A 27,797-nucleotide genomic window follows, 5' to 3' on the forward strand; every position below is an offset into this window, starting at 1 on the left:
AGAAGAAGAAACAAATGTCTGTTGATATTTTGGTATCAGAATTTCTTTCCACTTTAAATTCAGCTCCACTCCTCCTCTGCGTTTCAGATATTCCTGTGTTATAATAATTGAATATACAAACAGTGTGTGGTGATACCAGGAGCCCAAAAGTAAAAAGTGAAGCTGTATATAGAGAGAACACCATTAATGTTAATAACTAAAAACACTTCTTCAGATTCTCCTTCAGGTGAGTGACAGGATTCAGTATTTTTTACTTTAACTGAAACTTAAATCCATTCTCTCTAACACAGCTTGTCCATTAACTTTTATATGTATATAAATATATATATATATATATATATGTGTGTGTGTGTATAGAGAACAATAGAAAAAAATACCATCATTCTTGTGATGTTATTTTAAAGTGAAACTTGATATCGACAAAAAAACACCATGAAGTTCTGTGACTCATCATTTTAGGCACAAATTAAAAGATTTATTGATAATGACATTATTTCAAATTTCAAAGTACTTATCACAGAATTCATTGACTCGATACCATTTGTGTGATATTTCTGTCGTCCTCACACACACACACACACACACACACACACACACACACACACACACACACACACACACACACACACACACACACACACACTCTGTTTCCTGTACAGTGTGGAGGTGACAGCAGCCGGCTGCTCGATCTCTTTTCTATTTTCTCCTCCTGTGTTTCTGCAGCTGCCTCCTGTCACTCAGTCGGTCCGTCTCTCGGCAGAAGGTCGTTGGGGACCCTTCAGTCAGACATGAAGCTTCAGCGTGCAGCCCTCGGCACCGTGTTCCTCCTCACACTGCTCTCATCTGGTGAGTTATCGTTTCTTTAAATTCTCACCGGATGTCACTTTTTGATGTGAAGCCAAAGTTGGAGTCGGTGATAAAAACATTTTTATGACTAAAGCAGCGGAAGTGTTGGTGTCATCTGTAAACACTCGTTCGTGTGGACCCCTGCACTGAGAAGTTGTGTCAGCTCTTCACGTCGAAGTTGCACAAACTGTCAATCGACAGATGAATCTGTTTGTCAACAATCCTGAAAATCAATCAGACAATTTAAGTAGTTTAAAGGAAAATCACAGAAAATCAACTGGATGAAGCTTCTTTAATGCAAATATTTGCAGAAGCTGTTTGAATACGTTGACCTGGGCTGTTGGAACTTTTTTGACTTTGACTGCTTTATTTATTTATTTCTAATTAACTCCTTGATCGTGAAAACAGAAGGAAATGAAAATCAGTTTGTTTCAGCCGTTCATTACAACTTTAGATAAAGAATCAAGTGTCAGAAATGAGATTTAACTTAAATCCAAACAGCTGAGAGGAACCTCCTCCAGACGGCTTCAATTTCACAAAGAGGAAATCTAAATATCCACAATGACAAACAATCTGATAAACAAACTGACAAACAATCTGATAAACAAACTGATAAACAAACATGACTGTGTGGACGTGTGGAGATGAGAAATGTCTGCCAGCTTCAGTCTGAGCTCTGTAGAAGGGAACTGGTGTCACAGCAGCTGCCACAGTGGACTGACATTTGAGCAGCATGTAGGCATTCTCACACACACACACGTGCACACACACACACACAAACACACACTGCTTGTGGAGGAATATTTTCTTTGTACTCTGTCTTGTATTTGCCGTGTACTGTACGTTAATGTAGTGAATTGTGTTCTTGCTGCTTCCCTGCACGAGAACAGAAATCCTTATTTCCTTTTGATGTAAACTGTGTGTGTGTGTGTGTGTGTGTGTGTCAGAGTGCTGGGGCAGGAACGAGGAGGAGCGTCTGATCAACTACCTGTTTAAAGAGCGAGGATACAACAAAGAGCTGCGTCCCACAGAGAGGCAGCAGGACGCCGTCGACGTTTACCTCGCCCTCACGCTCTCCAACCTCATCTCTCTGGTACCAGGAAGTGTATTTTAAAGTGTGTGTGTGTCTCTTAACTGTTTTAGTGAAATGAAGTTTTTTCTACAGAAACACTTTCATTCTTAGTGTGAGCTTGTTTTACCTCGTTATATTTAACGGATTAGAATTTCTCGAAGCAGAGTTCGTCCCCCCACCGAGGCCCGACGGTCTCCTTGTGTAACATTTCAATTCACTAGATCCACAATTTAATGATATGATGATGTAAAGATAAAACCAAAGTCTCGTGTCTTTCCTCTGCAGAAAGAAGTAGACGAGACCCTGCTGACAAACGTATGGATCGATCATGTACGTAAAAGGAAAATGTTTGTTTGTGCAGATCCTCTAAATAAACACACCACGTTTAAAAGATCCTCACATGTTGTGGTGTTTGTGTATTTTGTGTTTCTGCCTTGTGGCATGTGTTAGATGTGGACCGACTACCGGCTGTCGTGGAACTCAACAGAGTTCGATGGCATCGAGATGCTTCGCCTGCCGTCCAGCATGGTGTGGCTGCCGGAGATTGTGCTGGAGAACAAGTGAGGTTCCGTTTTCTTTGTTCGTCCGTGTGTGCGGAGACAAAATACAACATGTGTATCACACACACACACACACACGTGTAAACATATCTCAGGTGTAGTCTCTGAATCTATAGTGAGATCCTCCTCGTGTGTGTGTGGCTGATTCAGATCAAACCTCTGCCTCTCCTCAGTAACGATGCCCAGTTCCAGGTGGCCTACTACAGTAACGTGCTCGTCGATCTCACTGGGCTCTGCTACTGGCTGCCTCCCGCCATCTTCCGCTCCTCCTGCTCCATCAACGTCAACTACTTCCCCTTCGACTGGCAGAACTGCACGCTCAAGTTCACGTGAGACAGAAACCGCTCGGTGTCAATCTAGACTTCATTCGTCATCCTCACCTCAGAGGGAAACACGGATCAGTCATGTTTATAAACCGGAAACTGAACACACCGTTTCCCATGTTGCTTTGCAGTTCTCTGACCTACAACGCCAAAGAGATCAGGATGCTGCTGAAGGAAGATGCCGACGAAACCAGGAAGTGGACGGTGGAGTGGATCATCATCGACCCGGCCAGCTTCACAGGTGACACACACATCGAATCAAATGAGTTGTCTCAGTAATCCTGCAGGGGGCGCCGGGCCGAGTTAGTGGAGTTAATCCTAAACACCCAAACCTCATTCTGGGTTTCTCTGTTTCACTGGTTTTGGCAGAAAACGGCGAGTGGGAGATCATCCACCGACCGGCCAAGAGGAACACGTACAAACACATTCCCATGGAGAGCAACAAGCACCAGGACATCACCTTCTACCTGGTCATCAAACGCAAACCGCTCTTCTACATCGTCAACATCATCATCCCCTGCGTGCTCATCTCCTTCCTGGCCTCGCTCGTCTACTACCTGCCCGCTGACAGTCAGTGCACACCCCCCCCCCCATACCTCCGATTAAAGGAATTTAAACAGAAGATGAATACTGAGGAAGACTATTGTGTGTGTGTGTGTGTGTGTGTGTGTGTGTGTGTGTAGGTGGTGAGAAGATGACCTTGTCCATCTCTGTGCTCTTGGCTCAGTCTGTGTTTTTGCTGCTGATTTCTCAAAGACTCCCGGAGACTTCCATGTCTGTTCCACTTATTGTCAAGTAGGTAACACACACACACTCTCTCACTCACACACTCTCACACACACTCTCACTCACACACACACACACGGATGAAATATTGAATTTTCAGTTGAATCGTCTTTATTCATTTGAACTCGTGTGTGTGTGTCTCAGATACTTGATGTTCATCATGGTGCTGGTTACAGTGGTGGTGCTGAACTGTGTGGTCGTCCTCAACCTGCACTTCAGGACACCGAGCACGCACGTCATGTCTGAGTGGACCAAGAAGGTACCGCACACACACACACACACACACACACAGTCTGCATTTAAAAAGACAACTGATCTTCTCCTGCTGCAGCTCGAAGACTCAAGCGTCTTGAGTTTTTTTTTTAAGCATCACGTTTCAGACCTGCTTCGGTATCATCTGCAGTTTTTCGATTGCCCCTCTTCTTCGTCCAGTTCTTCCTGGAGCGCCTGCCCCGGATCCTGCGTATGTCCCACCCTGCGGATGAGGAGCCACACTGGGATCGAGCGCTGCCCCGGCGATCCAGCTCGGTGGGGTACATCGCCGCGGCGGAGGAGTACTACAGCTTCAAGTCCCGCAGCGAGCTGATGTTCGAGAAACAGTCAGTGAGACACGGACTGACCACACGGACCACACATGCTGCAGGTACGTCCAGTGACATCATCGAGTCACAGTATTCAAACATGTTTCGTCATTGGTCACGGGGCTCTGCTACACTTCATGATCTTCAGAGTCGGTTTTATCAAACCGATTGTTTTTATTTTCACTGTTTTATCATTTTGCAGCCAAAGACAATTTCCCTGCACAATAATAATTCATAACGAAAAATCAAGCTGCTCCTCCTCACACACACTCGTAGATATCAGTCCCTCAATGTGTCTGACCTCCTTCATCAAGGGTGTGTGTCTGTGTGTGTCTGTGTGTGTGTGTGTCTGTGTGTGTGCATGCTTGCAGTGGTGAGTCCACAGCAAGACGGAGGTATGACAGAGCAGCTGTACGCAGAGATCAAGCCGGCCGTGGACGGAGCAAACTACATCATCAAACACATGCGCAACAAGAACGACTACAACGAGGTGAAACACACAGACACACACACACACACACACACACACACACACACACACACAGACAGAGAGGAGAAGCAGGAGTCTGTCGATGGTGAATTGTGGGGAAGAGTTCGACCTCCTCACTCGACCCTGAAACTCTGTTCCAACACAAACATGAGATGAACTAGAAGAAGACGTTGAGTTAGAATAAAACAAAGTCGACGTTGAAACCATAAAACTCTGTCACACTGTGACACTGTGTGTTTGTAACCGTGTGTTCTCAGGAGAAAGACAACTGGAGCGGCATCGCTCGCACGGTGGATCGACTCTGCCTCTTCCTGGTGACTCCGGTGATGACGCTCGGCACCATCATCATCTTCCTGATGGGAATCTGCAACCACCCCCCACACCTCCCCTTTAAAGGAGACACACACGACTACAGAGAGGAGAACCCACGGCTGCTGTAACACACACACACACACACACACACACACACACACACACACACACACACACACACTCACTGCCATGTGAGTCTAGAATTTGTTGCCTCTTTATTATTTGTGGGTCCAGGTGCATAGTTGTGTGTTTTTTTTAAAATTAAAAGTAGACAACAGAATAATTACACTAGTGTTTTAATTTGATTTGTGTGGTTTGAATAAACATTTAAAGTCAGCCGACATCTTTAATTTTATTTTTGTTGTGTGTGTTTTATTATCATGATGTTAACACTTGAAAGTCTCCATTTATAAGCAGCATAGAAACATTTAGAATATGATTGTAAGCAGGTATCAGTGTCGTCGTGTAGATTCCTCCTCATTAAACTAATGAAGTGACAAATACTGTCGAACAACATGCTGATAAAAAGTTCGTTGAATGTTTATGTGTTGTCAGTTTGTACAGTTCGGTTTCAGGACAGAGGTTTGATCACAGACAGTAAATAAAGATGGACAGCTGCCGAAGAGTGAAGCCGAAGTGTTCCCGGTGTTTCAGTCCAAACTGTTGAATGTGACACAGTATTTGATATTTATCATGATGGTGATAAGAATGACCAGTCGGCCGACACCTGCTGCAACATGACACTCCACCACTAGATGTCACTAGAGTCTACACACTGAACCTTTAAGTTTGATAAATTTGACTGGATTAGTCAGGGATAAACACCAAAAGGCAAAATAAAATCATCGTATATACATGATCACATTTTTACAGTTCATGATTATACTTAAAATATTAAAACATAAAATTCTTCCACAGTTCTTCATAGTTTTTATCCGGAGATATAAAAACACAGATTCTACCATCACAGTATAATTAATGAGGATTATCCTCCCGACCTTATTGTCCAGAGTCCGGTTGAAGTTTTGTTAAAATTCATCCATTACTTGTTTTCGAGTCGGCAGCCGAACAACAGTTCACTTCATTGCCCGTTCAAACTCTCGCTGGCTTCGTCTCTGTCGTCCGGTCGATTTCTGGCTCGCTTCAATTTAATGACTATAAAAGAATAAAAGTTCAGAAAACGTTTTAGGATGAGAAAGCGAATTAACCCAAAACATTATTGCATGAAAAGTTTGAAACTTAGAGCTCGTTGGTTGAATAACTCACTGATGTATGCGAGAATCGCTGAAGCCACGTACGACAGAAATAGGAAATAAAGCAGTCCAGCGATGATGGAGATGTAAAAGTAATGATACGATTCTGAAATTAGAAGAACAGATGACGATGATTCAATCATACAAATATTCTTTGTTGTCACTGGATGAATCATTAGGATTTTGTGAAATCCTTAACTTTGGAACTAGCGCCATCGTCAGGTCTGAATGTACGACTGTGACTACGTCCGCTCGCCGGCTGCAGACTCTCAATTTCTCACACTCGCAACGGTTTTTTTCCCCTAAACTATCTGTGGTTCTTGAAACTGTTCCGTTCAGGATACTTGGAACCAAAAGCAGAACCACCACCAGAGGGCGCTCCACACTGCCCAGCTTGTAGAAGTTCACACGCTCACCAATATTCTGACGTGTCATTACCTTCAGTTACGGTGACGTCAGTCCAGGTGACGTGTGTTTCTTCAGGTGTGCGGATCTCACAGGTGTAGTTTCCCTGGTGCTCGGACTTCAGGTTGTGCAGGTGCAGACCGTTCGAAGCAGAAAAGTTGGACAGGACATGAGACTTCCACGGATCCCAGACTTTCACCTGCAGCTTCTGTCCCACGACGCTGATCGATGCAACGGGACCCGAGAGTCTGAACCTCCAGGTGAGATTAAAGCTCTGCTGGATGCTGCGAGGCAAACTGCAGGAAATCTGCACTACGCCACCTACAGGGGCCGCGACTGAGGCTACAGCGAAGAGTAAGAAGATATACGTTTTCTTCACGTTTAACAGTAATAAAAAAACAAAAGGTTCTAAACTCGGTTACCTTCGTGTTTCAGAAAAGCAGTTTTTCTGTTGGTGCCGCAGGTTACACAACAAATGTACGTAAGATCTGAGGTGAGGTTTCCCTTCAGCCTCAGGTCGCTCTGGATGTCGTAGAACCCGAGTTTGTTTTCCTGGATCTCTGTCTTGTTCAGTTTAGCATCAGTGGGAGGATCAGTGGACCAGGCGACTGTCGGAGCCGGGTAGATTCCCTCAGCCGCACAGATGACGGAGTCGCCACTGAACCAGATGTCGACCTCTCGGACCGGAGCTACGAACGGTAAAAATTCAAGTAAGCTGAGCTGATGACGACTTTTGTTTAAACTCTTAAACTTTTAATGAACTAAATAATAGAAATAATCCCATAATGAGTTCTAATCAAAAGGACTGAAGACCAGTAACTCTTTATTTTTTTGGGTCGATTATTTTCAGATTTCTGTTTCGCAGCCGAGCTCAACAGCGCTGCTAGTGGTCAAAAGCTGAATAGTTGAACCTTTAAAACTGCAAAAACTGAAAATTCAATCAAATTTACAAGAAACGAAATGTAAACACAGTCCAGTGATTCTGTAAACCAGCCGGTACCTTCAACGACAAGGGAGATGATGCTGGATTTGTCGATGCGGGGGGCGGTCATGGTGATGCAGTAGTATTTGCCCTGGTCGTACGGCGTGACGTTTCTCAGCAGCAGTGTGGCGTTTCCCTCCAGGACCTGGTCTGCAAACAGCCCCGTTCTTCCCTTGTATTTATCGGCCGGCGATTTGTGGTCAATCGCAAAACTGGTGTTGCCGTAGCGCGTGCAGCTCACCACGGCTTTCTTCCTGTACCACATGATCCTCGCACCTTTGCCGTCGGACTCGAACTGACAGGGGAGCACGCATTCCTCCGAAGGCCGACATGTGATCGTGACCTCTGGAGACACAGACGACACGTTCAAGAGACATTCCTCATCCACTCGGTCCACAACAGCCCTGCTGTACTTTTTCAAGTTGTATCTACTAACTCAAATACATACATCTGAGTAAAAGTACAATAGAAGAAACATACACAGTGAAATACTTTACATTGTATAATTAATAAAAAAGAAGTGTGAGCTTCATTTCGTCTCCAGGAACAAATCCAAGATAAATAGAGTCAATATTCCAGAGTGCTCACCTTTTCTTTCTTCTGCAGCCACGATCCACAGGAGGGAACAGAGCAGACAAACCTTGAACGCAGCCATCGGCAACAGTGACGGAGAAATGAAGCCTCCACTTCACACGTCTGTCTGACAGAAAATTATTTATTTCCTCCTGAAGCAGCTGAGCAGCTTCGTTCCCGTCAACACGCCCACAGACGAGTAATTCAGGTTTGACACAGCAGACGCCTCAGGCAGTTCGATTCAACACAACTCTTTTATTTACACACATAAAGTTTTTATGGAAACACATTGAGGCAGATCGTTTACTTCATGTTCTCACAAAATAAGTTCAAGTGCAGTGAAGTTCCAAACATGAAGAAGAACCTGTGGCAGCTTCAGTTTTCATAAAAACTCAAATGGTTTTTAGTTTATTCAGTCTGGACAAATGTAAAAAACATGGCGGCCTCCGTAGAGAGGGCCCCCTCCATGTAAATATAAAGTATTTAAATATAAATTATTTAAATATAAAGATTTAAATATGAAGTATTTAAATATAAAGTACTTCAATATAAAGTATTTAAATATGAAGTATTTAAATATGAAGTATTTAAATATAAAGTATTTCAATATTAAGTATTTAAATATAAAGATTTATGAACGAGTGAAAACATCATGAGGATTATTCTACAGCTTTGAACCAAAGAGGGAACATCCTCAAGAGTCCGTGTTGGTTTGCACACGATTCATCTGGACAGTTTCCTCTGTTGTGCTGTAAAAATAAAAGGAAATTCAACATTAAATACACGTAAAGGAAGAATGAAAACCGAATCAACCATCACATCACGTGTGTGTAAGATTCAGGGATAAAACTCATTCGTATCTTTGAGTTTCTGATGAGTTTGGGTTGATTGACAGCTCAGTGGAGGAGGGGCTTCATCCAGGCTCCGCCCCTCACTCCTCCAAATATGGCAACTTGTTTTTTTAAAGATGGCGCCGGACAAAACGTCAAACTAACCAACAACAGTGTTGTCAGGGGGGGTTGACCCCACACGTCACATCTGAATGATACGTTTCATGCTGCTGTTTGATTTTAACTTGAGGGTCAAAGTTAAATCAAATGAATAAATTACAGTTTGCTCTAGAAAATGAAGCTGGAATGAGATGTGAGTATTTAAACAGGTGTAAACTTTACTGACCCGTCGCTGCTTCTGTTGTTTCTGCATTGACCTGAGACAGAGACACACGAATCAATATCATACAAATATACAAGAAAGAATGAAAACATGTCGACAGAGTGTTATTTTACCTTTTCTCCGAAGACACAGGAAAACAACTATGACAGCAACTAGTAAAACTATGATACCAATGGTTATCGCAGCAATTCCTCCATTACTGAGTGAAGCCCCTGAAATAAAGAAAAGTCCGTTAGTTGAACTGTCCCTCCTCCGGGGGAGGTTTCTGGTGTTTGGATGTTTGACTGAAGCTGCTTCCAGACATGTGACTCTGGAGAACTCAGTTTCTGAGGAGGAGCTTATGTGAGAAGCTCCAGAGAAAGTCCAGACCCTCCAGAGCTCAAGTCTGGAACCGGCTAAAGACTAAACGTTCTAGAACTTGATGCTACCTTTGTTTTTCTTGAGAACAGTATTGGTTACGAGAGTTTCCTCTGCGACACTGAGTTCACAGGTGTAAACTCCCTCTCGATCTGCAGCTGGCTTCTTTAGCGTGAGGCTGCCGGACCTTGACACGCTCTTCACCTGCGACCTCCACTCCTCTGAGACCTCGGGGGAGCCGTCAGCTGCAGCCCGAGTCACGATGATGTGACTGTGGTTGAATTTCCACACGAGGGCGGAGAAGGAAGAGTTGAAGGCGGCACAGTGGATTGTTGTTTCAACGTCAAACTCATCCATAGAAGCTGAAACTATAGAAATGAAACAGAGAAGAAAATCACACAAGTATTAAACAAGTACATGTTTAGTTTGTAAATCACAGCGAGGTGTCGCCTGTTCCCTGATTCAATCCTAACCCTCTCTGAGGGATGACTGACCGTCGGTGCAGTAACTGAGTAAAAGTACTTAGTTACTGTGGAGCAGTTCTTACCTTCTTTAAACAAAGTGGCTCTCCTGGTGGATGTGCCACTGCTGACGGTGCAGGTGAAGGTGAAAGTGAATTCATCGTTGCTGTGTGAGAGTGTCAGCGTGCTGCTGATGTTGTGGAGCTGCAGCTCAGCCCCCTGGACTTCAGTGACGTACTGGAAGGTGGACGGAGGGCTGGTGGACCAGCAGAGCTTTGGTTCGGGGGAGATCCCCTCTGAGCGGCAGGTGATATTGTTCTTCACCTGCTCAATGTCCACGTTACCCACTGGAGCTGCAAGACAACAACTTGAGTGAAGTTTCCACTCCCTCAGCTCGAGCTTCTGTAGATTCATGTTGATGGTGTTAACTCAGGTCTCATTATAATTCCAGGTGTAAAGTATTTATGACAAAAGCTAAATATCTGTTGATGTTGAATATTAATGTTTCATGAGTTTGCTTGTGTTTTGTTTATTTGTCTTTGTTTTACCATAAACGTGTAGGTTGATGAATGACTCCTTGGCTCCACTGAAGGTGCTGGTGAAGCACTTGTATCTGCCCTGGTCCTGAAGCTGCAGCCCCGTCATCCTGAGCGACGCGTTTCCTCTGGAGATCTGCTCTTTGAACAGAGATGTCCGGCCTCTGAAGCGCTCGCTCTGGTGTGCTAACTGGTCTCCGGCTGTGTAGTAGGAGTGGACACGAGTGTCTCCTGCTTCTACCTTCATCCAGTGGACGACTGGGTCTGTACCAGGCTGAAAACTGCAGGGTAAGATGCAGATCTCTGCTAAAACGCAGGAGATGTCAACATCTGTCAGACACCGGGTAAAAAAACAACCAGTTCAGGATCAACTGTGGTGAATAGAAGCTTTTTTTAAAAGTGCAATCAGAGCATTTGCTCTCAGACGGATTGTGAATGTAAATATCCTGATGGAAATATCTGTCTGTCTGTTGACAGTTAACATACAGGAGGTGAATCAGAGCTGCTTTGACAAAAACTACTTCCTTCCTGTTTCAGAAAGTAAACCATGTTCTCGCTGTGAATTCATCTTGAACACACTCACTCACCCCTCCCCCCCCCTTCCTCATTAAATGTGTCTGAGTTTCATTCACCTGCACTAAAAGGTAATAGTATAATAAGGACATGAAGAATGAGGCTTGAACCAGGACACGTTTAGTTTTTTAAAACTAGTCCATTTTAAATAGATAAACGTTACACTATTAGTTAGTTATGAAAACTAACTGGATAAAGCTGATGATCATAATAAATGTTTGAGTTCATAAGCTACATGATTAGCTATCTATTAGCTACCTGTTGTTTGTTGTGAGTCTTTTTTCTTCTATAGTTTTGTGATCGTGACGTCATTTCTAACCAAACAGTACAACTATGCAGTGGAGAGTGAAATATGGTTTCTCCAGGGCAGTGCAGGTTCAATAGTATATTAAAAAACAAACCATTGTCAACAATGAATCAAATGAGTCTAAAACAGTAAAGTGAAGAACTACGTTGAAACAGAATCCGTCATTTGTGAATAAGATCAGACTTCACGTACCTGCTGTGGTGAGAGTCCACATGTTGAGGATCAACACAAGGAGCAGAGACCAGAACTCAGACATCCTGCTTTAAGTTCACCTGAGAGTTGAAGGAGGATCCAAGGAAGGAGAGACACGGAGGAAACTCCTGGTTTGACTGAATGAGACAGAGAGAGAGAGAACACAGAGACAGAGAGGTTCAGACTGAACTACTTTACGTTCACTGAGGAGCCTGCGACAGCATCAACCAGAAAGTGAAACTGTAAAACTTCGCGCCTCTGCTCGCGGAGGTCTCGCGCCACTTCTCCCCCTCCCCCTCCTCACAGTTGAAACCATAGACTGTATATAAAGAGGTTGAAACATCCTCCCTGAACTTTTTGAAACAAACGTCCTCCTGACTTGTGTCTCGTTGTTCACCTCAAGAGCAGTTTGTGTTTTAACAACGTTTCTCTTTTGACTCGTTGATCCGTGAAATCAGAATCAGTGAACGTTTCCAGCTTCAGCTCCTCTGTGTCTGTTACTGGAGAACAGATCTTAAAGCTACGAGCTCCTCTCACTGTGATCTGAATGAAGATCAACTGACAGATGATGTGTCGGTCACTTCAGAGAGGAGGCTCGAACAGAGACATGATGCTGAGTGATAAGACTTGTATGTGGTGACAACAGGAAACGCAGCAAGATTTGGATTCATTTTAAATAACATCAACAACACAGAGTGTAGAGTCTGCAAGATTCAAGTTTCATATAGAGCAGGCTCCACGAACAACCTGCACAGCTCATATGAGAGCTGTTCATCCCTCAGTGCAAACTGAAGACAAAAGACAAGCAAGTGAACCTGCTGTTAATGAAGGTGCCAGTGTGTCTACTGCAACTGTTGCTGCTGCTGCTGCTGCTGCTGCTGCTGATGCTGCACGGTCTACATCATCCAGAACACCACCACCACAACTGGGCCGACCTAAACCTTCAACCCAGAGCTCTCTGAGCCACTTTTTACAAACGTCTCTGACCCCAGCAAGACAGATCGCTATGCATGAAGAACTGGCAAAAATGGTCGCACGTGATTTCCAACCATTTTCAATCGTGGATGATAAAGGATTCAGAAGATTTACTCGTGCACTTAATCCAATGTCTGTAATTCCAAGCAGGAAAACACTCTCCCAAAAAATCATCCCAGGCCTATATGACACAGAGCGTGCTTCATTGCAAGAGAGGCTTAAAAAAGCCACAACAGTTTTTCCAACAACTGACAGTTGGACATCTCGAACCACCACATCCTACTTGTCAGTTACTCGCCATTTTGTCGAAACCTACAAGATAGTGTCCCGTCCTCTGGATTGTTTTGAGTTCAGTGGCAGACACACTTCTGAGAACTTAGCAGAGGAGCTGCTCAAAGTGGCAAAAAGAGTGGGATGTGGAAAACAAAGTGGTTTGCTGCGTTAGTGACAATGCAGCTAACATAACCAAAGCAATTAAGACCCTGAAATGGACCCACCACCCATGTCTTGCACACACAATTAACCTGATTGTTAAAGAAGCTCTGAAGGTTATGAAGCCCATTGTTGACAAAGTGAAGATGATAGTGGAATTCTTCCACAGGAGCTCAACAGCCACAGAAGAGCTCAAATCTACCCAACAAAAGATGGGCATGTCGGAGCTGAAGCTCAAACAAGAATGTGTTACAAGGTGGAACTCCACCTTCCACATGCTAAAACCTTCCTGGCTGTTATCAATGCACGTGCTGATCCTCGGAGCCAAGAGGAATGGGAGGTACTGCAGGAGGCATGCACTGTTCTAGAGCCATTTGAGCAGGTCACCGTGGAGATCAGTGCAGACAGGTACAGTGTGCAAATGTTATCACATTGTTATTTATTTTATTAGTTGTTGCAATATTGGTATGAAAAGTAAATTAGACCAGAAATAATCATTATTACTGCTAAATAAAACAAAGCATAATTTTAACACATATTGTTTCCTCTTTTTGAATAATAATAATAAGAGTTGCCTTATACGTAAAAACAAGTGTCATATAATTCCTGTTTTCACCAAATCAACCTAATTCTCCGCAGTTTGACATAAGTCTGATGTCTTTTTAAAAGTTAAACACAGACTTTGCTGTTTGTGCTGTGGATGTGTAACGTTTTACTTTCCTCATGAGACAATGGACAAACTGTCTCACCTCGACATACTGACAAGAATAATGTGCTTTGTACATTGAGTGACACCAGCTCCAGTAAAGAGATCAGAGACTCAAGTGAGTTCCACATGAACTTTACTGAGCTCAGAGGTCGACTCGGACTCGGACGTCTTCAAATCCACTGTCAGCAGTGAGGAGGAGGAGGAGGAGGAGGAGGAGGAGGAGGAGGAGGAGGAGGAGGAGAGAATGATCCATGGTCCAGACTGAAGCTACAGGTTTGTGTTTTTATTCCATCATCACGTGGTCTGCTTGACATCAACAAGAACAACACAACACACTCTCTCCCTCCCTCTCTCTCTCTGTCTCTCACCCCTCTCCCTCCCTCCCTCTCTCTTTCACCCCTCCCTCCCTCTCTCTCTCCCTCTCTCTGTCTCACCTCTCTCTCTCACCCCTCCCTCTCCCTCTCTCTACCTCTCTCCCTCACCCCTCCCTCCCTCTCTCTCACCTCTCTCTCTCTCTCACCCCTCCCTCTCTCTCTCCCTCCCTTTCTCTGTCTCACCCCTCCCTCCCTTTCTCTCTCCCTCTCTCCCTCCCTCCCTCTCTCTCTCACCTCTCTCTCTCCCTCACCCCTCCCTCCCTCTCTCTCACCCCTCCCTCTCTCTCCCTCACCCCTCCCTCCCTCCCTCTCTCACCTCTCCCTCCCTCCCTCCCTCCCTCTCTCTCCCTCACCCCTCCCTCCCTCCCTCTCTCTCTCACCCCTCTCTCCCTCACCTCTCTCTCTCTCTCCCTCCCTCCCTCTCTCTCTCTCGCCCCTCCCTCCCTCTCTCTCTCTCTCACCCCTCCCTCTCTCTCCCTCACCCCTCCCTCCCTCCCTCTCTCTCTCACCTCTCTCCCTCTCTCTCCCTCACCCCTCCCTCTCTCTCTCACCTCTCTCCCTCCCTCCCTCCCTCTCCCTCCCTCCCTCCCTCCTGGAGGAGTGAGTGTGTGTGGAGCTGCTGGTGTCTGAACGTTAAATCGTTTCATCTGCTTTATTTTCTCACTATTGAATGTTGTATTCTCACACAGTTTAATAATCACGTGATCTCGCAGCAGTTTATAGTTTAGTGTGTTTGTGTGTTTGTGGCAGGCGCCATGTCTAGAGTTTTAAACATCTCACCCTCAAACACGGTGTGAAGATCTCTGCCACCTCCCCCTGCAGCGTGGGGGACATCGGCCTCGCTGTGGGGGAGAAGGTCGGTCACAGCGGCGCCGTGGTTGTTATCTGGACCGAGTGGAGAAGGTGAGCTCGGTCCAGACCCGCCACCAAGGTAGTCCCGTCCAACGCCACCCCTTCACAACCGATGAGTTCCCCCGCAGAGAGCTGTCCACACACGGGGTGAGTTCTGTTGATGCACCGGGGGTGAGGGGGTGTTGGGTGAGTAGTGATGTCCCGGTTTTTAGCAGCAGTCAAAGAAGATCAATGTTCTGAGCAGAGAAACTCAAATCGATTTGACCTCAGACGAGCTGAGCAGCTCTGCACATTAGAATGAAGTTATTGTTTTATCCCTCACCCTTCATCGACACCTTCTCCCCAAAGAGACGTTTCCACCTGAAGTTCCTCAGGAAAACTTTCCCAGGGGCCTCGTCACCTTTGGTTCTTCAGTCCAGAGGAACCACAGAAGACCTCAGGAAGTGTGGGAACAATCAATGACCACACGGTGGAGCCAGAGGAACAGACATTTGTACACTCACTTAGATTTCAATGGATAAATGAAAGCTTCCAACTGCAGGTGGCGCTAGAGGACAAGCTAGAAGTTCTCTAGAGTCACGAGCAGTCATGTCCTAAATGTGTTAAATACAGAAAGATACCACACAGATTCATAGAAATTACTTTTAATACATCTTTCAATGTTCCATAACAGTCGATGAAGTACAACTCCATAAAAATATGTACAAATACAAAACAGCAGCAAATATAAAAACAAAAATGTACATTCAGGATTCAGAGTTAAAACAGACTTAAAGGTACAGTGTGTAGAATTTAGTGACACCTAGAGGTGAAGTTTCATGTTGCAGCTGGATACTCCTCATGTCACTCTCCCCTTCCAAACATGACAGAGAACATGTGGTGAACTTCAGTCGTCATGAAAACTCAAAAGGTTTTAGTTGGTCCAGTTTGGAACGACAGTAAAAAACATGGCGGCCTCCACATAGAGGACCTCCTCCATGTAAATATAGAGTTTTAAATATAAAGGGCTCATTCTATGGTAAAGAAAACTACAGTTCATACAATTTAGATGAAACACACCAGCAGCTTCATTCAAATGGATTTGATGGTTCAGTGACTGAAGCCGTTTGCACTTTGTCTTTCACACGAGAAGACGTCAGCAGGATATTGTCCAGGTCACCTGGAATCTGCTCGTCTTTCCAAGTTGAAGTCTTCGTCTTCTACGTCTTCCTCTTCTTCATCCTGAGATATTTGTTCGTCTTTTTCTAACTCAGGCATCATTTCTTTCTTTTCTTGTCTCGTGTCCTCATCATCCTTCATTGGGTGACCTGTAAACAAAATGAAGAAAATTCAGAGCTGCTGAAATCTTAATCTCCTAGATTTTTATTCTTCATCAGTCACAAACACAAACTGCAGAAGATGTGAAACTGTCAAACATGAGGACATCTTCTTCTCTCCTAATCTTATTGAATCAATTTAACTTCTTTTTCATATCATGCATTTCTTTATACTCTTACAGTGTCTCCATGACAACAGTGTTATTCTGTAGAGCAGCATGTTGTTATTCCCAGTACAGAATATACAGTCAACTTACCTTAACTCTAAACTCTCTGGAGATGGTGATTGGGTTTGTTTCATTTTGTACCTGATCCGTTTGATCTGAGTTCAAAAGAAAGAATCATTAGAACAAACAACACATAATAAATGAAGAGCAGAATTATTAGAAATATGAATATTTACCTTTCGTCTTTTAAAGTAGAATACTGCTGCAACTACAACTGCAACTGCAACTGCTACTATTAACAACACAGCGAGTACTATTTTCACAATTACTGCATCTGAAACTGAAAAACATTAGATTAATTTCAGTGAGTAGTATTGTAGCATCAACAAAGTGGTGAAGTGATGTGTCTTCAGTGTGACGTCAAAATCAGTTTGGACTCAGACTAACATTAGCTCAGGTTAGCTAGTTAACCTTAATGACCTAGCTAACCTGAGCTAACATTAGCTCACTAGTTAACCTTAGTGACCTAGCTAACCTTAGTGAACTAGCTAACCTGAGCTAACATTAGCTCACTAGCTAACCTTAGTGACCTAGCTAACCTGAGCTAACCTTAGTGAACTAGTTAACCTGAGCTAACATTAGCTCACTAGCTAACCTTAGTGACCTAGCTAACCTTAGTGACCTAGCTAACCTGAGCTAACCGTAGCTCAGTGATGTTCTGGAGCAGGAACCAGACTCGACCTGTCTGGACACAGTGAGTCGTGTTAACGACCATGTGTCCATATCTTAAAGCAGCTCATTGAAGCATCACAGTTAATCACAGATTGTAGAAACGTCTCATAGGGTCTTACCTGTCTCGGTCTCTATGGTCACGTAGCTGTTGATTAGATGCGTCTCCTCTTCATCACTGAGTTCACAGGTGAACGTTCCCTGGTGATGTGAAGATAAGTGGTGCAGCGTGAGGCTGCCTGACGCTGACACATCCTCCACCTGCTGCCTCCACTGCTCTGAGACCTCGTGGGGGCCGTGGACCTCGGTCCGGTTCACAATGATCTGCCTGTGGTTGAATTTCCACACGAGGTGTGTCGGGGGTTTGATGTTTGGAGCAGTGCAGTGGAGTGTTGTTGTTTCACCGTGTGACACATGGACGGGAGCTGAACAGAAAACAGATCAAATCATCTCATCATTATCAGAATGTGGTTTCAGGCTCGGATGTGACTCTGAACATTTTCTATCATCACATTCATTTGGAGGAGGGTGTGGCCTTGGACTGATGACTTGAACTAGAAGGTCTCTCAGTAGAGCTGATATCTCCTCCAAGGCCCAACACTCAATTCAAGCTGCAGCACATTTCACACACATCAGTCCTCAGTGAAAAGGTCCAAACGTGTCCAGTGTTAAAGAAAGAGAACTAATGGATCTGTTCAATGTTCCATTTGTTTGCTGGATTTTAAGAAACATTACACAAACACTAGTGGACAGATTTCCATGGAACTTGGTAGAAAGATGTGTTATGGGTCAGGGTCAGAGAAGAACTCATCACATGTTTGTGTGGATCCAGGATCTGTTGTTTGTTCACATGACCATTGTGAGAGAGGACGGTTTTCAACAGTTTCATCGATTTCCCTGCGAATCATTGATGAATATTAAAGAAACGAATGTGACAGATTCAGAGGACTGATATTTATGAGTGTGTGAAAGTTGCTGCAGATCTTGGGCCTGGTGAATCAAAACGTGGCTTCATAAGGAGACTGTTGGGCCTCGGTGGAGGTCTGAGCTCTACTGAGTGACGTTTGGCCCACGTCCCATCCTCCCAACAAGTTTAGTGGAAATCAGTTCAGTGGACAAACAGAGAAACAGACGGGTGAAGTAAAGATTCAGAAGATCATCAGCACTGATAGAAAATGGATGTTATCTGTAGGAGCAGATATAAATATGCAGCAGTACGGTGAAACAAGCAAAGGTTCAGCTCCATAGAGCAGATTCAACGTACTGGGTCGATGCCACATGACTCTCCTGCTGCCACTGCGAGTGCTGACGGTGCAGATCAGATCAGTGTCTGTGTCTGACAGTGTCAGGTTGCTGCTGATCTCATAGAGCTGCTGCTCCGTCTTCTTCACCGTGGGTTCCCTCTGAAGGGTCACGTTGGACGGAGGGCTGGTGGACCAGGTGAGCTCCGGCTCGGGGTAGATCCCCTGTGAGCGGCAGGTGAAGCTGTTCTCCTCTTGCTCCATGTCCACGTTACGCACCGGAGCTGCAACACAACAAAGATTCACTTTGTGGGGAAGGTGTTTACCACCTGGTGATGTGAGAGAAAAGTCTCTCTGCTCCTCATTTGTTGTGTCTGTGGTGAATCTCCTGTGACTGATTAGAAATAACACAAACTCCTCTTTCCTGAGACTTTGTTTTTGAATAAAAAATGCTTGTTTCCAACTTCCCTCCTCCAGAAGCTGCAGTTTGCTTCAGGAAGCTCAGTTGAATGATCAGATGACTTTTTTACTATTTACAGGAAATCATGCGTCAATCCTCAGCCTGTTTATTGATGTTAATCATTGAACTGACTATTGTTGCATTGAGTTCACTTCGGCCTTTTGACCCGTGTTCAACCCAGATTACTTCTTTTGGATTCACAGGGAGGTGGAGCTCTTTCTGTTCAACAGATCTCAGGCTCAGTCTGATTTCTGTCAAACACATAATCTATATTTACTCTAACCCTAAAAATATGATTATAACCTTTGCAAATATTGTTATACTTCGAAAGACTTCTTTATACTATGCAATACTTTCTACTTATTCAAAACTAAACACCAGTTTCATTGCATCGGGCTCATAATACTTCAGACAGAGTTAACCTTGCTCATGGAACACGGTACATCTGATCATATCACACGTGAGAAAACTCTGAGTGTTTTACACATTTTCCATCGAGGTCGATTCATGAGCACAAAAAACTGTCATGTGATGAAAACTAGTTTCATTTGCACAAATCTATGTTATTGTATTTTTAGTTACTCTTATCTTATTTTATGACACTTGCATGTTGAGTTGCTTGAGGTGCCTGGGATTTAAGATTTTCATTGCCAACATAAGACAATAAAACCTTTGAACCAGAGAAAATCCTAACTTCCCCTGAAGTTGTCACAAGGTTTTACAAAGTGTTGTGTTTTATTTTGCAGGCAGCACAGCTGTGACACCAGGTCTGTTTGTGCGTGTGCACTTAATCTCCTCGATGACCTTGTTCAAATAACCTTGAATGAGGCCCAGGCTTCTCTCCCTCGGAATGAAATCTTATCAGCTGGATGCCTGCGCTGCATCTGAGAGCTCAGCACACGGCAGCATGAAGGGCAAAGACAACACACATCATGTGTTAAGTATATTGAAGTCAACTTTAAAAACATACTCTAAGTTTACTTGCTTTCATTCTGACATTTGTCCTGTAAAGAAAGTTCAAGTGTGTTGTGAGTGCAAACACTCATAAGCGTTTCATTGTGTGGTCAAATGTCAAAAAACCACCTTGAATAAACCAAGAAAACTACGTAACTGAACAATCAAAAGGACAAATACTCATTGACCCATTGGACGCCGCCCAGGTGTTAATGTTCTGCTGCCTCAATTCTGGAGCTCTTCATCCATGTGACACGTTGTGATTATTATTCAACATGTCACATATGAGCCAACATGTGGAGCTGCTGACATCAGCTGTGTCTCAATTCAGGGGCTGCATTTGAAGACCGAGGCTCCAACGAGTGGATCCTTCCCCGTCCAACATATCCCAGCATTCATTGCACTTTAGTGACTCACCATTTTACAAAGAGGTGATGCTGCCGACAAGCAACGAGACGTCCAAAGCTAAAGTTTCAGGCTTCAACTCAACCCAACGGTACAAATGTTAAACAAGGTGACAGCAATAAGAGACAAATATCATTTCTAGAGTTTGTGTGTATTCACTGTGAGTTTCTGTACCATCTGCTCTCAGGTTGATGAATGACTCCTTGGTGCTTCCACTGAAGGTGCTGGCGTAGCACTTGTATCTGCCCTGGTCCTGAAGCTGCAGCCCCGTCATCCTGAGCGACGCGTTTCCTCTGGAGATCTGCTCTTTGAACAGAGATGTCCGGCCTCTGAAGCGCTCGCTCTGGTGTGCAAACTGGTCTCCAGCTTTGTAGTAGGAGTGGACATAGATGTCTCCTGCTTCTACCTTCATCCAGTGGACGACTGGGTCTGTACCAGGCTGAAAACTGCAGGGTAAGATGCAGATCTCTGCCAAAACGCAGGAGATGTCAACATCTGTGAGACACCGGGTAAAAAAACAACCAGTTCAGGATCAACTGTGGTGAATAGAAGCTTTTTTTAAAAGTGCAATTAGTGCATTTGCTCTCAGACGGATTGTGAATGTAAATATCCTGATGGAAATATCTGTCTGTCTGTTGACAGTTAACATACAGGAGGTTTATCAGAGCTGCTTTGACAAAAACTACTTCCTGCCACACGAGGCATTCCAACATGTGACGTACATTTACTGTCAAACCTAAAACATGGACTGAAAGTTATCAAAGTTTAGGATCTGGAAATTTAGACTGAATCTTCTTATTATCCTATTTGTGTGTGTGTGTGTTTCAATGCTTTCACTTTTACAACCAAAAACATTAGAGACACAATTTACAGCTTATTTCCATTAACCAATCATTCAGATCATGATGACATCATCATCAAATGGATTAAAAAAACAGATATAGAATAAAAAGCAGAGGTTGGAAAAGTACTCACATTATTTACTGAAGTAGAAGTACAGATACCTGAAAAATCTACTTAAGTACAGTCATGAAGTATTTGTACTTTGTCACTTCCCACCTCTGATAGAAAGTTAGAAGTATCATCACGTCTCTGGATCGTTTGTGGAATGTGTTCAAACTGGTTCTGTAACATTCCAACACTTGGAACGAAGGAAGATGTTTTTTCTTTCAACTTCATCACAGATTCATTTTACTATTATATATACAGTATATATACATATATACATGCATACGTATATATATGTGTATATATATATATATGTATATATATATATATATGTATATAGTAAAATGAATTCAGCAACAAAAATTTGATGATTGTTGTTTCTTTTTTCTTAATGAGAGGATCTCTTCATCTTTAGTGTTTGAGTGTTTATGTGCTGAGATTTATTCACACACACACACACACACACACACACAAAGTGTTTTTCTTTTTTATAAAACCCCCGAACAACAAAACATTTTGTTAAACCTTTATCAATCATGTTTCATGTTTCCTGCTTAGTCTGATGAAAATGAATATACCTGTACAAAGAACTACGTTGAAACAGAATCCGTCATTTGTGAATAAGATCAGACTTCACGTACCTGCTGTGGTGAGAGTCCACATGTTGAGGGTCAACACAAGGAGCAGAGACCAGAACTCAGACATCCTGCTTTAAGATTCTATGTGGGAGAACTGAAAGTGGATTCAAGGACGGAGAGAGAGAATAAATATGTAGAGCAGCAGGTTTGACTGCATGAGACTGACTGGGAGCAGCTGAGGTTCAGACTCTAGAGTTACAATCAGCTTATCAGACATTGTTCAGTGTAAAGTTCAAACTGGTGAAACATTGAAAGTTCAGGGTGTTCAGAAACTCTATCTGTTTTCCATCCTGGAGACACCCCTCCCTCTCTCCCTCTCTCCCCCTCTCTCTCTCTCTCCCTCTTTCTCTCTTCCTCTCTCTCTCCCTCTCTCTCTTCCTCTCTCTCTCCCTCTCTCTCTTCCTCTCTCCCTCCCTCCCTTTCTCTCTCTCACCCCTCTCTCCCTCACCCCTCCCTCTCTCTCCCTCTCCCTCTTTCTCTCTCTCCCTCTTTCTCTCTCTCCCTCTTTCTCCCTCTCTCTGTTAAAACCTCTCCTGGGGTTAGGTAGTGCACGTGATAGGGGCGGAGCAAGAAACAACAATTGTTATGTACTAAATAAAAACAATAGAGAAATAGAGAATAAAAATAAAATGTGTTTTAAATTCTCATTTTAACATCAGTTTCATTAATTGTTGGACATAACTTCAGTGAATCAGATGAGTCGGTGCAAATTCAAGATTTAAACACTGAGTAACTTACTGCTTTGTACCTGAATGGTAAAATATAGTTTCCCTCTTTGTTCTGTGTGTAGTTAGTTGGTTAGATGTAGTTAAAATAACAGAGCCACACCTAACAAACAACAAGAAGATAGTTTCAAACATTTTCAATATTACACAATCCATTCAAATAATGAAAACATGACACCCTTCATCGACACCTTCTCCCAAAGAGACGTTTCCACCTGAAGTTCCTCAGGAAAACTTTCCCAGGGGCCTCGTCACCTTTGGTTCTTCAGTCCAGAGGAACCACAGAAGACCTCAGGAAGTGTGGGAACAACCAATGACCACACGGTGGAGCCAGAGGAACAGACATTTGTACACTCACTTAGATTTCAATGGATAAATGAAAGCTTTCAACTGCAGGTGGCGCTAGAGGACAAGCTAGAAGTTCTCTAGAGTCACGAGCAGTCATGTCCTAAATGTGTTAAATACAGAAAGATACCACACAGATTCATAGAAATTACTTTTAATACATCTTTCAGTGTTCCATAACAGTCGATGAAGTACAACTCCATAAAAATATGTACAAATACAAAACAGTAACAAATATAAAAACAAAAATGTACATTCAGGATTCAGAGTTAAAACAGACTTAAAGGTACAGTGTGTAGAATTTAGTGACACCTAGAGGTGAAGTTTCATGTTGCAGCTGGATACTCCTCATGTCACTCTCCCCTTCCAAACATGACAGAGAACCTGTGGTGAACTTCAGTCGTCATGAAAACTCAAAAGGTTTTAGTTGGTCCAGTTTGAAACGACAGTAAAAAACATGGCGGCCTCCACATAGAGGACCTCCTCCATGTAAATATAAAGTTTTAAATATAAAGGGCTCATTCTATGGTAAAGAAAACTACAGTTCATACAATTTAGATGAAACAAACCAGTGAAAACATCACTAGGATTATTTTATATTACATTTCTGCTGAAAATCTCTTTCACCAAAATCTTACACTGGACCTTTAAAGCAACTGTCTCCACCTTAAACCAGCAGCTTCATTCAAATGGATTTGATGGTTCAGTGACTGAAGCCGTTTGCACTTTGTCTTTCACATGAGAAGACGTCAGCAGGATATTGTCCAGGTCACCTGGATTCTGCTCGTATTTCCAAGTTGAAGTCTTCGTCTTCTACGTCTTCATCTTCTTCATCCTGAGATATTTGTTTGTCTTTTTCTAACTCAGGCTTCATTTCTTTCTTGTCTCGTGTCCTCATCATTCTCTTCATTGGGTGACCTGTAAACAAAATGAAGAAAATTCAGAGCTGCTGAAATCTTAATCTCCTAGATCAGTCACAAACAAAAACTGCAGAAGATGTGAAACTATCAAACATGAGGACATCTTCTTCTCTCCTAATCTTATTGAATCAATTTAACTTCTTTTTCATATCATGCATTTCTTTATACTTTTGCTTCTGCTCCACAAACCTGAAAGTAAAAAACATCTCCTCCAGGAAATGACAGAAACAACAGATGAAACTAGAAAATCTCTCCTGCCGAGACATTTTGAGTGGGTGCCTTGTGCTCGTCGCCGGCTTTGCTTCGAACACAGAGACATTTCCTTTAAGACGAAGGACAGAGACCCTGAGAGAGAGAGTGAGACAGTGAGAAAGAAAGACATGTATAAAAGCTGCATTTTGATCACATGATCCAGAGTGGTGACTGATTGACTTTACCAATTTCAGAGACAGAGAGAAACCATGTTATAAGGTCTAATCACCATCCATGGGATTTCATTTTAAAAATTCAGCCTCCTTCAGGCTTCCTGGGAACATCCTGTAACTATTTGGGGGTTTTATTTTGAAAATCCAGTGTCTTTCAGGCTTCCTGGAAACATTCTGTAACTATTTGGGGGTTTTATTTTGAAAATCCAGCATCTTTCAGGCTTCCTGGGAACATTCTGTATCTATTTGGGAGTTTTATTTTGAAAGTCCAATCATTTTTCCGGCTCCCTGGGAACATCCTGTAACCATCTGGGGGGTTTATTTTGAAAATCCAGTGTCTTTCAGGCTTCCTGGAAACATTCTATAACTATTTGGGGGTTTTATTTTGAAAATCCAGCATCTTTCAGGCTTCCTGGGAACATTCTGTAACTATTTGGGAGTTTTATTTTGAAAGTCCACTCTTTTTTCCGGCTCCCTGGGAACATCCTGTAACTATTTGGGCATTTTATTTTGAAAGTCCAGCTTTTTTTAGGCTTCTTAGAAACATTCCTTAACAATCTGGGGATTTTATTTTGAAATTCTAGCTTTTTTTTTTACTCTTCCTAGGAACATCCTGTAACTATTTGGGAGTTTTATTTTGAAAATCCACTATTTTTCCCAGCTCCCTGGGAACATCCTGTAACCATCTGGGGGTTTTATTTTGAAAAACCAGGCTCTGTACAGCTTTCCTGGTAGCATTCTATTACTATGGGGGGGGGCTTATTTCAAAATAAAGGCTATGTACAGACTTCCTGGTAACATTCTATTACAATGGGGGGGGGCTATTTTCAAAATAAAGGCTATGTACAGACTTCCTGGTAATATCCAGTTACTATGGGGGGGGGATGGGGGGGCTTATTTATACGCTTAAACATAGGCTCTGTACATGTTTCCTTGTAATATGGGGGGGTGGGGGGTCTTATTTTCAAAATAAAGGCTCTGTATAGACTTCCTTGTGACATTCTATTATAATGGGGGGGGGGGGGGGGGGGCTTATTTTCAAAATAAAGGCCCATTACATGTTCCTGATAACATCCAGTTACTATGGGGGGGTGGGGGGGGGCTTATTTTTACTTTTATTTATATGCTCCAAAATTTAGCAAAAACCACCACCCTCACCCGGATTCGAACCCAGACTCACGTCACATGATCCGAGTGCCTTAACCACTGGGCCAAAGCGGATGGTGGCAAAATCTTTGAATCTAGTAAATTTATAGAGGAGACTTGACCTCTGACGGTCTATGGGGTTGCTATGGTTACTCACTGATTAGATGAGGAACACCTGCTGCGCGCACACTTTGGAGACAAAAACTGGTTTCAGACCAACCCTCAAACAAAAGCTTCTAACTCAAAATCTATAAGTCGTATCTGAGAAATGAACACATTGTGAGAATCACAAGACTTTGGCCGACGTCCACATATGTTTTTATTTCATAAGAGTTAAGAAATGAGACCGTAAGAGCGATTTAGAAATTTAGTTTTCTCATCAGGAATCTTTTTTGGTGATCTCCATTGAAGTCAATGAAAACGGTAGAGGGCGCTGCTCTAGCGCCACTCTTCAAACAAATGCTTGTAACTCAAAAACTATAGGTCCTATCTAAGAAATGAAAACATTATGAGAATCCCAAGACTTCCACGAACGTACAGATGTGTTTTGGCGGGAGAGAGTTTAGAAATGAGACCGTGGGAGCGAAATGTTTCTTCGTATTTCTCCTTTTCTGACTTTTTTCCAGAAATTAACATGGGAGTCAATGGAGAGGTGAGACCGGAAAAGATTTCTCGGTAAATTGACTCAGCCTAAACTACTGCACCGAGAGATGTCAGAGTGGCATGTGTGCGTAGGAAACAAACTCTACTTTCACCAGATGTAAAAATCATGTCTGTCGGACTCCGTTTGTGGCTAGGAGAAGTGTTTAAAGACAAAAAAAGTGGCTGAAAAACGCCCGTTTTCAGCCACTTGCCAGCTGGCAAGGCACCCATAATTAGCCGAGACGTTCACAGACACATCTGTATCTGCTTCATGTTTGCTGATATAGAAACGTTCATTTCACAGAATGAACGATATTAATCCATGTTACATTTGACATGAAACTCACATTTTTTTATTCAAGTTCTCTGTATTTGTTTGTATTTGAGTTATTTATCATACAGTTGATGGTTAAACTGTAAAATATCAAGTCTATATATCGGTATCAGATTTTCTTTCTCTCTCTAATATCGTTGTGGTTTTTGAATGAAGCCGTCAGAAACTGATGCTTTAGGATGTGTCTGCTGATGAAGCTGAGATGAAGCTGTTAGAGCAACGTGACAAGAATAAAGTAGTTTACAGTGTCTCCATGACAACAGTGTTATTCTGTAGAGCAGCATGTTGTTATTCCCAGTACAGAATATACAGTCAACTTACCTTAACTTTAAACTCTCTGGAGATGGTGATTGGGTTTGTTTCATTTTGTACCTGATCCATTTGATCTGAGTTCAAAAGAAAGAATCATTAGAACAAACAACACATAATAAATGAAGAGCAGAATTATTAGAAATATGAATATTTACCTTTAGTATTTTAAAGTAGAATACTGCTCCAACTCCAACTCCAACTGCTAATACCACAGTGAGTACTATGATCACAATTACTGAATCTGAAACTGAAAAACACAAGATTAATTTCAGTGAGTAGTATTGTAGCATCAACAAAGTGGTGAAGTGATGTGTCTTCAGTGTGACGTCAAAATCAGTTTGGACTCAGACAAAGAAACTGCTGAAGTTAACTAGTTAACCTTAGTGAACTAGCTAACCTGAGCTAACATTAGCTCAGGTTAGCTAGTTAACCTTAATGACCTAGCTAACCTGAGCTAACATTAGCTCACTAGTTAACCTTAGTGACCTAGCTAACCTTAGCTAACTAGTGAACTAGTTAACCTTAGTGACCTAGCTAACCTGAGCTAACCTTAGTGAACTAGTTAACCTGAGCTAACATTAGCTCACTAGCTAACCTTAGTGACCTAGCTAACCTGAGCTAACCGTAGCTCAGTGATGTTCTGGAGCAGGAACCAGACTCGACCTGTCTGGACACAGTGAGTCGTGTTAACGACCATGTGTCCATATCTTAAAGCAGCTCATTGAAGCATCACAGTTAATCACAGATTGTAGAAACGTCTCATAGGGTCTTACCTGTCTCGGTCTCTATGGTCACGTAGCTGTTGATTAGATGCGTCTCCTCTTCGTCACTGAGTTCACAGGTGAACGTTCCCTGGTGATGTGAAGATAAGTGGTGCAGCGTGAGGCTGCCTGACGCTGACACATCCTCCACCTGCTGCCTCCACTGCTCTGAGACCTCGTGGGGGCCGTGGACCTCGGTCCGGTT

The 27,797-nt window shown here is 43.1% G+C and overlaps 3 protein-coding genes and 1 long non-coding RNA gene across 10 annotated transcripts; 1 reads left to right on the forward strand and 3 right to left on the reverse strand.

Annotated features, from left to right (window-relative positions):
• The first annotated feature begins 171 nt into the window (after positions 1–171).
• On the forward strand, positions 172–5,320 carry chrnd (cholinergic receptor, nicotinic, delta (muscle)). 6 transcript variants are annotated; one of them, XM_069512413.1, is made up of 14 exons: positions 172–226; positions 724–846; positions 1,794–1,939; positions 2,204–2,248; positions 2,369–2,478; positions 2,652–2,807; positions 2,933–3,042; positions 3,171–3,371; positions 3,485–3,596; positions 3,732–3,846; positions 4,020–4,230; positions 4,540–4,658; positions 4,916–5,097; positions 5,128–5,320. In XM_069512413.1, coding segments are annotated over exons 1-14 (1,671 nt in total). In that variant the 5' UTR covers positions 172–186; the 3' UTR covers positions 5,129–5,320. The 6 variants fall into 6 exon arrangements, with proteins under 6 accessions (XP_069368514.1, XP_069368515.1, XP_019964122.2 ...); XM_069512414.1 differs by having other exon boundaries at positions 5,140–5,320; XM_020108563.2 differs by having other exon boundaries at positions 4,916–5,320.
• On the reverse strand, positions 5,167–8,404 carry LOC109643445 (V-set domain-containing T-cell activation inhibitor 1-like). The gene is made up of 6 exons (XM_020108567.2): positions 8,199–8,404; positions 7,629–7,955; positions 7,051–7,317; positions 6,662–6,970; positions 6,237–6,329; positions 5,167–6,125 (listed from the first exon to the last, which is right to left on the reverse strand). Exons 1-6 carry the CDS (start codon positions 8,263–8,265, stop codon positions 6,052–6,054), a joined length of 1,137 nt encoding a protein of 378 aa, XP_019964126.1. The 5' UTR covers positions 8,266–8,404; the 3' UTR covers positions 5,167–6,051.
• A 14-nt stretch (positions 8,405–8,418) lies between these two features.
• On the reverse strand, positions 8,419–12,647 carry LOC109643446 (V-set domain-containing T-cell activation inhibitor 1-like). 2 transcript variants are annotated; one of them, XM_069512425.1, is made up of 8 exons: positions 12,151–12,647; positions 11,783–11,919; positions 10,723–11,040; positions 10,261–10,527; positions 9,785–10,081; positions 9,470–9,568; positions 9,360–9,390; positions 8,419–8,932 (listed from the first exon to the last, which is right to left on the reverse strand). In XM_069512425.1, exons 2-8 carry the CDS (start codon positions 11,844–11,846, stop codon positions 8,878–8,880), a joined length of 1,131 nt encoding a protein of 376 aa, XP_069368526.1. In that variant the 5' UTR covers positions 11,847–11,919; positions 12,151–12,647; the 3' UTR covers positions 8,419–8,877. The 2 variants fall into 2 exon arrangements, with proteins under 2 accessions (XP_069368526.1, XP_069368525.1); XM_069512424.1 differs by lacking the exon at positions 12,151–12,647 and adding an exon at positions 11,981–12,047.
• Positions 12,648–27,099: 14,452 nt separating this feature from the next.
• Positions 27,100–27,561, reverse strand: LOC138405249 (uncharacterized). The gene is made up of 3 exons (XR_011238934.1): positions 27,427–27,561; positions 27,263–27,380; positions 27,100–27,210 (listed from the first exon to the last, which is right to left on the reverse strand). It is a non-coding gene; the product is annotated as an uncharacterized lncRNA (long non-coding RNA).
• Positions 27,562–27,797: the final 236 nt, after the last annotated feature.

The sequence above is a fragment of the Paralichthys olivaceus genome, chromosome 17, assembly GCF_024713975.1.
Source record: "Paralichthys olivaceus isolate ysfri-2021 chromosome 17, ASM2471397v2, whole genome shotgun sequence".
Lineage (NCBI taxonomy): Eukaryota > Metazoa > Chordata > Actinopteri > Pleuronectiformes > Paralichthyidae > Paralichthys > Paralichthys olivaceus.

What these genes read in the sequence shown, in the direction of transcription:
- chrnd (XM_020108563.2), top strand. Translation starts at nt 187, where the DNA reads ATGTTAATAACTAAAAACACTTCTTCAGATTCTCCTTCAG. An exon ending in GAGATTGTGCTGGAGAACAA is followed by an intron (nt 2,479 to 2,651) that starts GTGAGGTTCCGT and finishes GCCTCTCCTCAG; the next exon opens with TAACGATGCCCAGTTCCAGG. An exon ending in CGACCCGGCCAGCTTCACAG is followed by an intron (nt 3,043 to 3,170) that starts GTGACACACACA and finishes TGGTTTTGGCAG; the next exon opens with AAAACGGCGAGTGGGAGATC.
- LOC109643445 (XM_020108567.2), bottom strand. Translation starts at nt 8,265, where the DNA reads ATGGCTGCGTTCAAGGTTTGTCTGCTCTGTTCCCTCCTGTGGATCGTG. An exon ending in TGCTTTTCTGAAACACGAAG is followed by an intron (nt 6,971 to 7,050) that starts GTAACCGAGTTT and finishes TCTTCGCTGTAG; the next exon opens with CCTCAGTCGCGGCCCCTGTA. An exon ending in TGACGTCACCGTAACTGAAG is followed by an intron (nt 6,330 to 6,661) that starts GTAATGACACGT and finishes TTCTAATTTCAG; the next exon opens with AATCGTATCATTACTTTTAC.
- LOC109643446 (XM_069512425.1), bottom strand. Translation starts at nt 11,846, where the DNA reads ATGTCTGAGTTCTGGTCTCTGCTCCTTGTGTTGATCCTCAACATGTGG. An exon ending in TGTTCTCAAGAAAAACAAAG is followed by an intron (nt 9,569 to 9,784) that starts GTAGCATCAAGT and finishes TCTTTATTTCAG; the next exon opens with GGGCTTCACTCAGTAATGGA. An exon ending in AACAACAGAAGCAGCGACGG is followed by an intron (nt 8,933 to 9,359) that starts GTCAGTAAAGTT and finishes TTATTTTTACAG; the next exon opens with CACAACAGAGGAAACTGTCC.